A 16,052-nucleotide genomic window follows, 5' to 3' on the forward strand; every position below is an offset into this window, starting at 1 on the left:
TCTGATCAAGAGGAGGAGGAAAGTGAACCTCTACCTGACCTCCTCATGGGACAGCCTTAGATTGTAGGAGTTAATCTCTCTTCAGATCTGACTCTGCAACAACAGGAGTGCAAAGCTCTGTTAAATCAGTTTGCCTCCCTGTTTTCACTGACACCAGGCTTGACCCCTTGGGGGCCAGCATGATTCTCACTGGTGAGTGTATCCCTGTCAAAAGCGGGGGTTACAGGATGTCAGACCATGTAAGATCCCATATAAAGGAAGAGCTCAAGAAGATGCTTGATCTTGGGGTAATCGAGCCATCTACCAGTCCATGGCCCAGTCCATTTGTACTAGTGCCAAAGGCAGGATAAAAGGAGTTGAGATTCTGTGTGGACTATGGAGCTCTTAATGCAGTCACCACGACTGATGCCCATCCTTAACCTAGGACTGATGAGTTGGTGGACAAACATGATTCAGGCAAGTCCCTCAGTACATTTGACCTAACATCAGGCTATTGGCAAATAGCTCTGACAGACCATGCCAAGGAGAGAACTTCATCATTTTCTACCCTGTGAGGCCTCTACCAGTTCGTTTGGACTCAAAAATGCACCTGCAACATTCCAGAGGATGGTGAATCAAGTTCTGAATGGGATGAAGGACTTATGCATGGCACACTTGGATGACATTGCGGTGTTCAATCCCACTTGGGAAGAACATCTTGACCACCTTGAATAGGTTTTGCAGGCTCTTGAACACGCCCATCTGACCATAAAGGCTGGCAAATGTCAAATTGGTCAAAGCAAAGTGGTCTACCTTGGACATGAGGTAGGAGGAGGTGAAATAAGGCCATTGCCCAGCAAAGTACAATCTGTAAGACTCAGCCACCCCTACTACTCCATCCCATGTGAGAGCCTTTCCAGGTCTCACTGTTACTGTAGGAACTACATTGAGAGCTATGGGACCATAGCTTCTCCCTTGAATGTGATCTCCTCGCCCAAATTCCCCAAGAGGGTCAGGTGGAATGAGGAGTGTACTCAAGCCTTTGAAGGACCGAAGCCCTTTGTCAAGCTCCAGTCTTGAAAGCTGCTAACTACAACCAATCCTTTATTGTACAGACAGATGCTTCTAATACAGAAATGGGTGCAGTTTTGAGTCAGCTGGATGAGAAAGGCAGGGAACACCCTATCCGCTTCATCAGTAGGAAACTGAAGGACCGTGAGACAAGGTGGGCAACTATTTAACGTGAGTGTTTTGCCATTGTGTGGTCTCTGAAGAAGTTGAGACCATACTTGTATGGATCTACTTTTGTAATTCAGACAGACCACCAACCCTTGAGATGGTTAATGCAGATAAAGGGAGAGAATCCTAAATTAAGCAGTCCATCAGCCTCCGAGGGTTTGATTTCACCCTAGAACACAGGTCAGGGTGTAATCAACAAAATGCTGATGGTCTTTCCAGAAGGTATGACCGACTGGATTAGGAGATTCATCCAAGAGTGGATTAAATCCTCCCGTCTTAGTCTGGGGGGGTGGGGGGGGCGAGTGTTAGGGAGAATTCTCATTTCTGTGTTAATTCCCTTCTACTTTAGAGACCCCCAGCTATTTTGCTGGATTTAGGACTTTTAATTATTATCCTGGAGAGAGTGAGACCTTTTTTCCCACTCGCTCATGTATTTATCTCTGATTTGGACCCTGTTTCTTTTTGGTTTTGCACTGCTGTGTAGATGGGCTGCAATGTGACCTCCCTGATTCCTTTATGCATCCTTATACATCCTACTTTTCATTGCCGGTGGAATGCCATCCAGGGCTCTGCCATGGCTTCTTGCCGTCCTCCTAGCTGGTTGTCATTGCAGCACTCTTCCTCATTGGAAGTTGCTGGAACCCTGGCACTCTTCTTCTGACTCTAGGCCTGGGGGGAGAGCTCTCCCTTTGCTTTTCAGGCTTGGAAATAATGAGTACCTTGCTGCTGATCAACTTCAGCTCCATCATCGGAAGTTTGAGTCACCTCCAGCCGTTGTCTGTCATGGGACTATTTCTTTTCCCACTAACTGTGCCCTGCTGCTACCCTGGGCTGACTTGTCGGGTTCTGCAGGCCCCGGTCACTGTCATTGCTGCTGCCAAGTTCTTTGCCTTGTGGATTGTCCCTCCGGGTGTCTTCTTTGTTGGTCCTTCCTCGTCTGGGTCTTTGCTTTTGTGGGTTCAAGAGACTCCTGTTAGGCAGAAACCTGTGCAGTTCCCTCTGGGACCACTGCAAAAGATTTAGGACTACAGGTGTTTGGCGGTGAACCCACTTGGTAGCAGTCTGTACCACACAGATTCACTTGGTAGCTGTGGCTGAGCAGTCAGACTTCCCTCAAGAAGAGTTGAGCAGTATGTGGAGTATACAAAATAGGGCAATTCTTCCCCACAAGACAAGCAAACACGCAACGAGGCTTAGTGTAAAGATATTAAGGTATTTATTTATAACAGAACATCTATGAAAAACACTATAGCACTATCACGGCAAACAAATCAAACACAATTACTCTACGAAGCAGAAAACGATCAATCCCCCTAGCAATATCTCGACAACTCTAGGTTCTACTGGTACCACTTATTTTCAGACAGAGGTGTATACCTCAACCTAGATGAGACTCGAACATTAGTTAGGATGGGAGAGAAAAAGATAGGCAGGTTATGAAATCAACACAGTTCAATCCTTCGCGGATAAAATGCAAGACGGGAAGGCAAGAATCACAATAAATCATAAAGTTCAGAGGCCAGGCCCACTCTGAGAGAGGCAAGGCGCGATGTCCCAACAAGTCTCTAATGGAGATGCATTCAAGTCTTTGTAGCAAATTATCGGCAGATTGAACCAGTTCAGGACAATAAATGAGAAAAGCTTGGAGGCGACCCAACGGAACGGAGAGGATTAAGACACCTCACTCGAACCGATCGAAAGGGAAGCCAGGCGGACACGGTACCTTGTTGTGGAGGGCAGCTCCGGCGGGGGCAGTTGTTCCTGGTGGTGGATGCACGTCGGGTCTTTGCCATGAGTAGAGATGATCTCGTCGTCGAAGAAAAGTGAAGTCCGGTGCACACCCAGGAAAGAGAACAGCCGCGGAGTGCTCCGTCACAAGGCACCACCTTTTGGTCGCGGTACAGGGGTAGTGGCTATCCGGTTGCCGAGGTGCTCTGCACGGGCAATTCGACCACTGCGTCCTGAGGAGAATAAAAAGCAAAGGGGACTGGTTGTTCCCACCAGTCAGGGGAAGAGACTCTCCGGCAGGGAGATCTCCTCTGTCGTCGGGAAGTGGTGAGTCGGTTCCGCAGGGCTCCACCGGAGGTGTCGTCGTGCAGGTAGGCTCATCGTTACCCTCGTCGGATTCTTAGGTCCTGTGGCGACTTCTGAAGATCCAGTCCCAAAAGCCCTGCTTTTATGCAGAAAACCCCCATTCATTCAGCCTAGCTGTCAATCAACACATGCTAAGTGGTGAGCGGGAAGGCTCACCACTTGGGCCAATCACTCCAGAGTGCGACCGGAGTTGGCAAGGCAACTCGGTCCAGGGTGCCTAAACCCCCACCCACACCCCTGCGGTAACCCAGACAGAATGGCACCACTTTGGAGGGTCTCTGTACAGAGCCCGCCAAAAGTGGAACAAAGGGCTCGACCTTTGGTTTAGGAGTCACAGACGAACACAGACGCCATTTTACAAACCGAGTTCTGGCAGAAAATACCACCCGATAAACTTATTTAAGATAAGTAGACCGGTGGTACGTTAGAGATTAACCAGAAAAAGTATCAATCTCCAACAATGGGACGAATCCCATAGGGTTATGTTTGGGGTCGAACATAACAAGTAGTTTCCACTGCCACCAGCCAAAACTCGACGAGGGGGGACGGGACAGTGCCCCCTCGAGTAACAGGTCCAGGAGTAATCGAATTACCCCTACTAGTACGTCCACAATAAGATGGTTTGTACTAGTCCTGTTAGTAAATTTAGGTCTAGTAAAGCCAATGGTGACTTTACATGCCCGGGGAGACAGTAGTCAGTCCCCGGGTATGGAGTCTATGGTGGGGGTCCGCTAGGACGCCCCAGTGTTACGGCATGGAGGGTGCGGTGTAACATGCATAGAAAAACATGAGACCCTATGGAGTAAAAGACCCCATAGCCCATAGAACACATTGACATTCAAAGGAATTACACACATTCATGTCAAAGAGTGGGAGGAAAAGAGTCTCACTCTTGGCAGGATGGAAAAAACAAACTCCCGAAATCCAGCAAAGCTGCTGGGGTACTCACTAGGTTAGGAAATTCAGCCTAAACAGAGAATCCTAATGGATTTGTCCTGTTGATTCCCTTGGGGCAAACTTTGTAAACTCCTTTAAAGTGATTTAAGAAGGTACTTGCCCAGACTTTGACATTTGATCCTGGTCCCCTTGTGTTTTTTAGGACCAAAACCAATTTTAGAGGATACCAGTGATTTATAAAGTGTATCAGAATAATAAAACACTGCCGTTCACTCTGCACCATAGAAAGTAATTTTACAGTATCTGTTTTTGGTTACATTGTTTCATTGTGTTTCTAGGGGTGAATTGAATACGACATTCAGGCCCCTGCACAGTTTGACTGGTTTTACAGCCCGTTTTGGTATTTGCAGCCTGATTTCCAGTAACATTTAACACTTTTCTTCCCTCCTGTTAGGGGTTGTCTAGTTGTATTCTGTGGATCAAATGGGTATCGAATTGAACCCAAAACATTATTTTCCTATATACATACTTGTTATGTTTTCTTATACATATTTGACTTTGTATTTATTACTCTACTTCAATATTTAAGAGTATTTATATTTTTACAGTATAGTGTGGTGTTGCACGAATTGTACTTTTGTACAAGTTAATCCCCTCAAGTGAAGCCTGACTGTTCTGCTTTAACCATTGAGAGCATTTTGGTCTTACTTGGTGGAAACCATTTTCTCTCACTAAGGATATGTCCCCTCACACCCCACACCAGAGGGCCGTCGACAAATCTCCCCAACAATTTTGCAGAAAGCATTTCACAGAATCTAATTTGCTTTGGATTTCCATTTTTGGAGTGTTGGTATGATTTTAATCATGCCAAAAACGGGTCTAGGCTTTAATGGTTCTTCATTCTTTAATTTTCTAGTAAGAAAGACCCAGCAGTCCGCCGTCGTGAACTCTTGGAACTTGTGTCTCCTCCGCTTTTGAAATACCTAGAGGACCATGCCCAAGAACTTGTGATGGACAAATCCTCATGTGTCCTGGTTCCCAGTATACTGGAGTCTGCTCTTGGAGATACTCAGCCTGCCATGGATGCCATTGCTACTATTGCTGCAGAAGAATTTGTTGCTGGCGGGAAAGACGGAGCGGTAATACACCTAAACAACAATATAATTCCGGAAATACACACTGTATTTTTGTTCGGGTGCATTCACTTTTAATTTCAAACACCTCTGTCATTTAATTGTTTAATGTCTTGCTAAATGGGATCATGCTCTTTTTGATTTAGAAATGACTGTTATATATTGTTTGTGCGAATTGCCTCGGTTGGCCGTATTTAGATTGGTACAGATTAGTTCATAGGTAAAACATGATCTGGGAAAGTAATCCTCTCTTGGGTTATGTCATGTTGACTTATACCGCGCACCGTTACCACCACAGAGATGGTCTCCAGAGTTGAGAAATATGGCCTTCCCAAGCGGAGTTAAAGCTTGCAATAGTGTAGAATTTTTTGAGCCCCTCACACAAATGCAGTTCAGATTGGCACTTTCAGTTTGGGGGCATATTTGACAATACCCACTCGTAAGACCAAATGTGCTTGATTACTTGGCAGCAGCTACCTTAAACACCAACTCATCTGTTTGTGGAATGGGGTGAGCATATCTATTGATTACAACATTTAGTCCTGTAGTCCACATGGAATTGCAAATCCTAAGAATATGCTTTCGGAACCAGTACCACTGCATCGGAACAAGGACAAGCTGAGTTGATACTACAGTTCCTACATTTTGTAGGTACACTCTCTACACTGTAAACAAGATGTTGACACCACCAATGTGTTAGGACAGTTTTTTGGCTTAAAAAAAACCTTTCAACTGAGACAGTACAAGACTCCACTCTTAGTATAAGGCTGCACCACCTGAGTTCATGGTGGGGCAGAACGAGCAGTCAGGCTTATCTTTGGAGGTAGAGAGGGCTGTATAATTGGTACAAAGAAATTGTATTATACATATGGTCCAAAGAAACACGGACACACTATGTATTGTTAAAATAAAGGGTTTATTTTATATACAAGCAGACCAAGAGATTCTTGGGTAATTAAATACTATCATAAAGCATATAAACACATTTTAAAAACACAACACTATGCTTTAAATACACAGATCAAAGCACAGGCCTTATTTGGAATACCTAACAATATTTCTAGGGAAGTAAGACCATAGATTACTTTCGGATTACTTTGAGTAATACAAGGGTAGTAGACCCTGTCAGTTAGGCAGTGATACCAAACAAGGAAATCGCATAGTGAACCAACTTGCAAATATACTTTTCTGAATAGTGGAACAGTATATACCTCTACTACTTTGGTGATAAGTTATACTAGGTCAGTAAGACCTTTTTGGTTTAATATACAATTAGTTGCTTTTCAGCTCAGTGGAACACAGTCTAAGATTAGCAAGAATGCTTTACACTCATTTTGGATGTTCCAGGCAACCCAAGGTCAGCTACACCTAAATGAACACTTTCAGGAATCTCGCACAGCTATTCTAGGCAGGTAAGATCTAATGTTGTAACATACTATTACATCTGGGATTTAAGTTTAGTGGAACACAGATTGAGACGCAGTAACTTTTTAACTTGTTTAGGACGGCACATTTAGTAATGTATACTTTTTTTTTCAGCAATTTAAAAGTTAAATATAACCTTAGGCAGACTTATTCTGGACATTGTAGGGGAGGCATGGTATCACAGGTATGGCACTGACACAATAGGTACAGTTTGTAGAAACTTTATTAAAGCTTCTGGCTTTGGAAAAACTCCTACTTTGCCCTATAACTAAGATGGGACTAGTCTCAACCATCAAACAAAACAGTCCTAGTGCTGTCCGTCAAATTAAAATGGCCTATTTTAACAAGACCTAATGCCGGCCTTATCTTGTGTTAAACAGTGTATAAAGGAGGAATGTATGTAAAGGAAAAATCTGTGTTCAAAAGAATAAATGTAGTTGAATCGGCTCTTCCCCACGTTGGACCACATGGAGTAAGGCAGTCCTTGTAGACAGGATGACACGCTCGGGTTTTCAGTACAATAAATAGTTCCAAAACGTGGATCGAGGCCCACCTGCCTTACACGTTAAAGTCTCTCTTTCAGACCTCCAAATAATGTGTTAACACAAAGTTCACGTAGGTCCCCCTCTGTCGGGTTCAGACCTCTTCAAACAGGACAGTTGCTTCAACTCAAGTTCAAGGTTCAACCCTCGCTCTCCACTTCCCTAGGAGTTAATTTTCCTTCGCTTTCGCAGTTCATTCGCTGTATCCTTGCCAACTCACTGGCTATGTGCGTTCCTTTATTGGTTTTACGATTTCCAATTCTCGTGTCAAGGTTAGTACCACATGCTTGGCCTTGCCTCCCCAACTGTGCCGTTCACTCGGGAGGGTCGTTGGCGTCAAAATGCAGTCTTCCTATGTGGGTTCTGGCATTCTCCACGTGTCTTTCGCAGCCTGTCGGAGGCAAAAACCTCTATTAGGGAACTCTTGGGGTTGCCGACCTACTGCTCTCGTTCCTTGGTTCTTCGCGCTGCTCCAATAGGTTTGCCTTCGTCCCAGAAGTCCTGCTCGTACTCGTGTTCCGCCTTGCTTAGAGTGTCTCTAGTTGCTGCCTTTTATCCGTGTGAGGAGAGCTAATTGGTATCAGGTGTATGCACTTAAAATCAAGTGCCTGACTTTGCCTTACCCCATTAACGGGACATGTCCAGTACGATGAATGAGAGTTAGTCTTGTGACTGTCACCCTCTTCCTTGGCCCAGTGTTTTTGTAAATAGAGTCGGGGGGGGGGGGGTGGGACCTTGGAGAATCCTAAAGAAATAGGATGAGTAGATGAACAAAAAGGGGGGGAATACTGTGCCCCCCTTGAGAGAGGTCGGGAGAGAGAGGTGGGGGAGGAGAATCAATCGAACCTTGGGGACAAGCGGCTGTCTCACCCGCTGGTCTCATAACAGGCTAACAGCAACTGAGAGAGCCGTACGAACACAAGCGCAATGATTGAGAAACAAGGTTGCACAATAAGCCATGAAAGAAAGCTGTGGGAAGTGGAAATCTAGATAAGCGGTTCTCCCAGACTTAAACAGGTGGCCCAGAAACCAAGTGGATCCCGGACAACTGGGCCATTGTACAGATTAGGACACGTACTTGAAGATCTGAACAAAAGAATTAAAACTGCTAAGAACGAGGAACCTGGAAAACAAGAAGCCTGTAAGGAAACGGACGCTCTCCCCAAAAAAAGAAAATGGAGATTAAGACATGAAGAAGAATGTTGGATTTTTTAGATAAAATCTTTGAAACTTGGTCCTCAAGAAAACGGATAGTGATACTCATCCCTCTGAAACTGATTGACCAAAAGATTCTCAGGGTGATGACTTGACCTCCGAGACATGCTTATGAATTAGCAAGCTCGGCTGAATGTTATCATTTGAAGAGAACCGATTGACTCTGTAGATATGAGTGTGAATAGATCTAAACACAAAAAAAGACAAACCTATCAATCTTCACATTAGATTGTATTTTTTAAGAATAAACATTGTTTGTAATTGATAAGGCACACGGTGAGGAAGCAATAATAATAAAAAAGTTAGAATTGACTTCCAAGAGTGCACCTATTTTTAGAAGTCAGAAAAAATGAGGGCAGGGCGAGTCCCTTTTCTATCCCCTAACCTAGATAGGCGGCACACCAGCGCACACTAGGGAGAGAGCATCCACCTGAGGGATAGTTGGACTCTTTGATGAGGGATATCTAGTTAGTCATAGGTGACTTTAGATGTAAAAGCTGTAACTTATTACATTTTCTGTCTGTGTTGTGGTAAATAGTATGTGGGTTCAGACAGAATTTGTTAGCCCAAAGGCTTTTGTTGTAATCTAAATTGGGGACACTCATACATTTACCCTAACGGGAATAGTAAAGTGAAACCAACAGCATTACTTTTGGGGAAGAGGCACAACCAATTCACACATGAGTAACTTAACCTTATGTATTCTTTTCAGAATAGTTCTACACACATTCAACGTAAGTAAGAACTTGTGTAACTTCACTCTCAGAGTTAGTTACCAACCAACTTATTTTACAAGTAACTTTTGCACACTTTTTCTTGTCAAGGCAGAACCCTTTTCTTATCCACTCCTTCCCTTTATATAGCATTAATTCACTCCAAGGCAGTAGAGGTACTCGAGGGGTCTAGGTTCCAGATGTAGGAAGGGTGAGATAGGGTTCAATTGCAGGCAAAGTCAGAGTTCCAGAGGAAGACTGTTCAAACAAGTAAGTATTTCACTTTAAAGTTAGTTGAGGGTCCAGGTACTTCAGAGAAGGCACCTTAGGAGGGTGCCACAGTGGGCCTGGGTGAAATGGATGAGTGGCCTCCCAATCACAGAAAACACCCCAAAGCTATAGAGAGATCACAAAGGCTTAAGGTAGGTAAAATACCCCAGCCAACACAATACCTCAGCACAGAAGAAGCGTTGTAGCAGCAAGACTTCAAGATCTGCAGCCAAAAACCTGGTTGATGGAATAATTTGTCAAGAAGATGGAAGGTACGACTTTGGAAGGATTTTTTCAGCAGGGATCACAGGAGAAGGCTCCAGGCAAGAATATCCCCGCGGCTGGATGCAGCTATGTGGATTTGGCGCCTTTTAAGAAGCACAGAAGAAGACAGAATATCGTCAGTTAGATTCTCGTCATTTGCCAGGTCCAGCACTCTGATGGGACTTTTCGGACCTGAATCGTGCCTCTGGAGATTCAGCATGATGCTCAGTTTCAGCGAGATTTGGAAGACTGTGCACCGCAGAATGGCTCTAGGTCCCGGGTTATTGGGGGTATTGAAGCCCATCAAGGTCACACCATGGCATGGGATTGCTCAAAATGCCAGGTCTTGAGTCTAGTCGGTCTCACCAGGCTCTGGGTCGGTGTTTTTGGGGTCCCCAGTTCGATTGGAAGGAAGGCTACAGCAGGCTCCGGTTACACAGCAGGCTTGCCGGTCGCTGAAATTGTCTCAACTGTGGTTTCTTAATCGTCCTCTTCGGTATTGCTTCCAGTGGTCGACTACCTCTTCAGCTTCCAGGATCAGACTTTTATGTAGGAACCCAGCCGATCAAACAGCCTTGCAACATTCACACTTTGGTGGCTTGGGGGGGTTTCGGCGTGAGGGAGGGTTTGACAATCCTTTCAGGACCGCCAGCCTTCCAGTTTGAACTGGATTCTCGCAGTCCGCCTGGAAGAGAAAGGGCTGCAGAGTTTTGAACTCCTCCCTTGCTTCCTGCCTTCAGACACTCTGGAGCCTGAGCGGGGAAACCACAGGATTGCCGCCAAAGATAAAGTTAACACAAAGGAATTTCCCACCCTGGATGTCAGGAGAAGGAACAAGAAAGAGCAAGAAACGCTAACATGGTGAAAAAAGAAGACACGGGCGATTTTGGTAAAATGAGCACCCATGGGTACCTTTACCGGGGCTGTGCAAATAGCCAGCGATAAAGGTGCACTGAATAAAAAGGTTCACTGCCACCAGCCATTAAAGGCATGTTTGTCCTAACATAAATGTTATATTTAAAATGAGAAAGGGGATACTCAGTAATCTCGCCAACGCTCCACATAAGATGGGGGGGTGCTGGTCTCGCATAATAAAATGGAAAAGGGATCCAAAGATCCTTTCTACCCTTGGGAACTGTTGTGGTTCCCACTCACGGAGGTATAGGGAACAATAATCTACCAGTTAGGCCAGAATTGATGTAGTAACCCTGTGGGAGACTACACAACACTTGTCCTTGATTATTTGATATTTTGATCTTTTTTTCTTTAAATCGCGCTCGTACACAAGTGTTTCAGAGTGCGACAAGGCAAGGGAGGGGAACAGGGGAGAACAAAACTACGATCTTACTAGGCCCAGTGACATTGAGAATGCACAAGTGCATGGGAAAGGGGAAAAGTGCATGGAAGGGGGGAGAAGTGGAAAGTGCGGATCAGAGGAGAAACGGATAAATAATAATAAATTAAAAAAATAACAAGGACCATCAACAGTGGTAGTGTGACCAACAAGTGCTGTGTTTTAGGCACAGACAGGGTATGGCTGATAAGTGCAGAAAGAAAAGAAAGGTGGTGCGGGACTATATGGGTACAGATACAGACCCCAGTGCAAGGGATGGCCCGGAGGGAGTGCAGAAGGGTGGCAGGGTGAGCAGGTACATGGGCCCGGAGGACCGAGGGTGGCCAGGTGCATGGTGCCAGTATTGGGTAACCCACCTATTGGTTTAGGCCTGTACTACACAAGTTGGTAGTGTGACTGAGCAGCCAGGCTTATCTCAAGAGGGGTACAAGTGAGATGTAGAGCTGTATCAATGAAATCCACCAATATAAGTAGCCAAGTAACAGTTGTACTCAAGGTTTTTGTTATAAATAATAATTTTTCTGATGCTTGTTAATCTGCTTAGAATCGCATGCTGTGCATATGGTCTGACATCCAGTGGAACCGCAGAGTATTGCATCTCGTCTTTCGGGAACCGAAAGGGGATGTCGGCATAGGCGTGTCTCTAACACTATCCCTATCGTGACATGTATTGTACCCAAAATCCCTCATGCGCCGAGGTCCCTCATATAATTTTTTCCGCCCAGATAACTGGTCGCCCTACAGTGGAGCTCTTTATAAGAGACATTGTTTATCTTTATACCGACTTTGACGGTTATTTCTAGGGCTGTACCGAATAGCATATTTAGTATTCGGCCGGAGCCGAATAGTTTTTTTTTTTTTAAAGGCAAAGATATTCTAGGGCATAAAAAATCAGCATTTCAATGAATAAACTAAGGAGGCATTCTATTGCATGGGTACATATTTATTAATTGGACACATCTCTGTAAGCTTATGAGAAAAGACAAAGAAAAAATACAAATGTTACGGGAAAAGCCCTCACTCTTAGTAAGAGTAACCTGTAAGGGGAAGGTTGTATTTTAGGAAAACAAGCCTTTCAACATTTTCAGCTAAGAGGCTACTTCTGTGTTCGGAATAAATATCTCCAGCTGAACTGAACACTCTCTCGCTGTCCACACTGGTAGGAGGAGGTGCCAAGTACACACGCGCAACTTTTGCCAACCCTGGAAACCGAACACTGTTCATGTCCCACCACTCCAGCGGGTTTGCAGTTTTAGGGAGCAGCGGCTCTCTCAAAAAGACAGTGAGCTCCGTGTCCAGGGAACTTATGGACTGACTCACACCAGCCGTGGACTGCTCAACAACACTGTCCCAGAATGCCCATATGCCACATGGTGGAACGCTCTTCTTGGGTGGTGGCTCATCCTCTTGGGTGGTGGCTCATCCTCTTGTGGGTCAGGGTCTGCAGGTTGCCCCTCAGGGGGGGAGGACTGCTCACAGAGGGCTAAGGCAGTAGGGTGCATAGAACATTTCACATTGTTGGCCACAACATCATTGCTGAAAAATGTTAATTTGAACCGCGGATCGATGCCTGTTGCCACACAGTAGATAGATATAGCCTCAATGTCTTTGAATCTTGCCTCTACAGCTTTCAATAACTTCACACCAGTGTCCCTAACCTCGCCAGAGCTCAGGTAGGCCCTTAAAGCTTTCACAGCAGGAACAACCAGGAAGATGCTTGATGCATGAGAGCAAATCTCCTTTGTGAGCTCTGCAAAGGGTGCCAACAAAGATAAAACATTTTCTGCCAAAAGCCACTGGCAGGCAGAAAGATTTGACACTTTATCGTCCTCCGCACAGTACAAACTTACTGGCCGCCTCTGCCCCACCAGTCGCCCCAGCATCAAAAAGGACAAGTTCCACCGTGTAGATACATCTTGAATCAACTGCAATTCAGGCAGCCCTAGATCTTTTTGCAGTGCGTGCAGGCGGGACGTGGCCGAACTAGAATGTTTGAAGTGGCCTACAAGTTTCCTTGCATGTGCCATCATGTCTGACACAGATCTTTGCACAAAAAGGCCATCATGGATGCAAAGCTGTAGGGTGTGAGCAAAACACCCCACACTAGCTAGGTCTGCTTCTCTGAAGGCCTTGCACATGTTAGCGGCATTATCCCGAAGAATGACGTGCACTTTGGAATGGCTAATTTGCCACCTTTCTAGCATTTCTTGAAATGCTAATCCTATTTTGGCACCAGTATGGCTTCCGCCAAAAGCCTCGCACTGCAACAAAACTCCATGCCTTTTCATTTTGCTGGCCAGCCAATGCCCTGTTAAGCTCATAAAAGATTTCACAGTGTTATCAGATGTCCAAATGTCCACAGTAAATGCAATTTTCTCAGCCCTCTGAACCTCTGAAGCAATAAACTGGCTCACTTTCTCATACAGGTCGGGGATGATGCGTGTTGAAAAATATTTACGTGATGGAACCTTGTACCTAGGCTCCAATTTATGGAGTAAACGCACAAAACCGACATCCTCAACAACAGAAAATGGTTGCAAGCCTAGCGCTATCATTTCGCCAATACTGCGATGCACTGCATGTGCGGAAGGGCTGTCCAGAGGCTATGCTTGTTTTTTGTCCAGACAATCTTTAATGGACAGCTGTGACCATGCCCTCTTGCACTTTGCGGGAGACACATTGCTATTGATTCTCCCAACAACTGCCTCTTTTTTCCTTTCATATTGGACATATTCATTGTGATGTTTGGACCGCAGATGGTTGGTCAGTGCTGATTTGCTGCACTGTCTCGAGTTTGCAGATCCACGAGACAAAACCGCAAGGCACACAGAACACGCTGCCTTGGAGTTATCGTCCATTTTTATGGTAAAGTAATCCCACACAGGGCTGGTTTTCTCCTTGGTGCTACTCATGCCGACAACGAAGGGGGTTCTGCAGCTCTGAGGGATAGGGTTTCTGCTGGGCACGTCTCCTAGCTGTTGCTTGTGGGCCTTTAGGTAAATCAGAAGCTCGTACTGGTGACAAAGAAATGTAAAGCAAAAGTCAAACTTAATTTTTTGGCAGGGCAGTACTGCATGATGGCTCTGGGCTCTGAAGTGGTATCGAGGTTCCCTTTAAAAAAGTTTTTGAAAAAACCTTTTATCAAAAATAACTATGTAAAAAACCGAAATATGAATGACAAAAACCTCACTTGAAATTGCCAGGAGTTGGTGTCATTATGTACATCCATTGACGGCAGCAAGAATAATATAGCAGTCTTTCATTTAATCAGGCATATGAGTGTTAACCTCCCACCGCAAGCTTCCCCTGAATAGTAAAACCCCCATAGTACTCACCAGGATTGTGGGCACTAAGCGGGCATCTGCATCAAGGCGGTGTAAGTCCGTCTCAGGGGTGAGCTTCCTTGGTACGTGCTGTGTCTTTTCTGGGCTGTGGTATAACTAAAGTAAAGAAAAGGATGATGTTACTGCTAGACAAGTGTTGCAGGATTAAGAAAATGCACAATTTTTCTACTCATCACATTTTGTCACAAGTCTACAAGAACAAATACTTGGCCCAGGACAACTGGATCATAAGATCAAGAAACTATGGCCTAAAAGGAACAAACTATGAGACTCTTTGGGACGCAGAAGTCCTATCACAGCCAGCGGGACTGAGATCCACTCATAAAATATTTCAGACACAGAACTCTATGGAGGGCAAGGCTAAAAGCAACCCTGGGGGCTGCTCCAGCAGGGACATCATGGCACAATGGAGGGGGTGGGGGAACATGGGAGAACATTGCGGGACAACAGTGGGGGTGGGGGTAAATGGCAGAACATTGCAGGACAACAGTGGGGTGGGCGGGAACATGGGAGATCATGTGACAATTGAGGGGTGGGGGTAAATGGGAGTACATTGCTGGACAACTGTGGGGGTGGGGGGAACATTGGAGAACATTGCGGGTCTGGGGGGCACATGGCACCCCTGCTGCCTCACCGTGATGAGGGGGAACATTTCAAAGTGAGGCCGCCCGGGTGGCTTCAGTGCCCCGGCGGCCTCGAGTCTTGGGGGGGGGGGGGGGGCTCCTGTAGGAACGGCCCCCCAATGCAAAATAAATGTTGGGCCACCGGCTTTGCACCGGTGGCCCGACCAGCATACCTGCAATTACTGCGGTGAGACCGTGGGGGTGCAGGGCACCCCCGCGGCCTCATCGTGGTGAGGGAGCATGGGGGGCACATTAGAAATGGAGGCCGCCGGGGTCGGCAAAGTGCCCCGGCGGCCTCATAACTACAATGTCGGGCCACCGGCTTTGGCCCGGTGGCCCGACAAACACAACATTATTGCAGTGGGGCCGCGGGGGTCCCCTGTGGCCCCACGGCCTCACCGTGCTCAAGGGGCGAGGGGGGGCACATCTCACAGCGAGGCCGCCGGGGTGGCTTCAGTGCCCCGGCGGCCTCATGAGTCTGGGGGGGGCCGCTCCTATAGGAGCGGCCCCCCAATGCAAAACAAATGTCGAGCCACCGGCTTTGGCCCGGTGGCCCGACAAACACAACATTATTGCGGTGAGGCCGCGGGGGTTCACTGTGGCCCCGCGGCCTCACCGTGCTCAAGGGGCGAGGGGGGGCACATCTTACAGCGAGGCCGCCGGGGTGGCTTCAGTACCCCGGCGGCCTCATGAGTCTGGGGGGCCGCTCCAGTAGGAGCAGCCCCCCAATGCAAAATAAATGTCGGGCCACCGGCTTTGCACCGGTGGCCTGACCAGCATACCTGCAATTACTGCGGTGAGACCGCGGGGGTGCAGGGCACCCCTGCGGCCTCACCGTGATGAGGGGGGATGGCGGGGGGGTCACTTACCTGGTGATTTCTCTGGGTCCGGGTGCTGGCATCTGCTGGAGCCCGTCTGTTGGCATAGGAAGCGAGGGAAGGGAAGAACTGTTACCTTCCC

At 46.5% G+C, this 16,052-nt stretch overlaps 1 protein-coding gene across 5 annotated transcripts in view; it reads left to right on the forward strand.

Moving 5' to 3' along the window:
• Window positions 1–16,052, forward strand: part of PUM3 (pumilio RNA binding family member 3) — a 965,563-nt gene that overhangs the window by 730,868 nt on the left and 218,643 nt on the right. For all 5 annotated transcript variants that reach the window (XM_069625739.1, XM_069625741.1, XM_069625737.1 and 2 more), the window contains one exon: window positions 5,126–5,348. In XM_069625739.1, the coding sequence (XP_069481840.1) occupies window positions 5,126–5,348 (223 nt within the window). The remainder of the gene's footprint in view (window positions 1–5,125; window positions 5,349–16,052) is intronic.

This window comes from Ambystoma mexicanum, chromosome 6p (genome assembly GCF_040938575.1).
Source record: "Ambystoma mexicanum isolate Mex_15411 chromosome 6p, UKY_AmexF1_1, whole genome shotgun sequence".
Taxonomy (NCBI): domain Eukaryota; kingdom Metazoa; phylum Chordata; class Amphibia; order Caudata; family Ambystomatidae; genus Ambystoma; species Ambystoma mexicanum.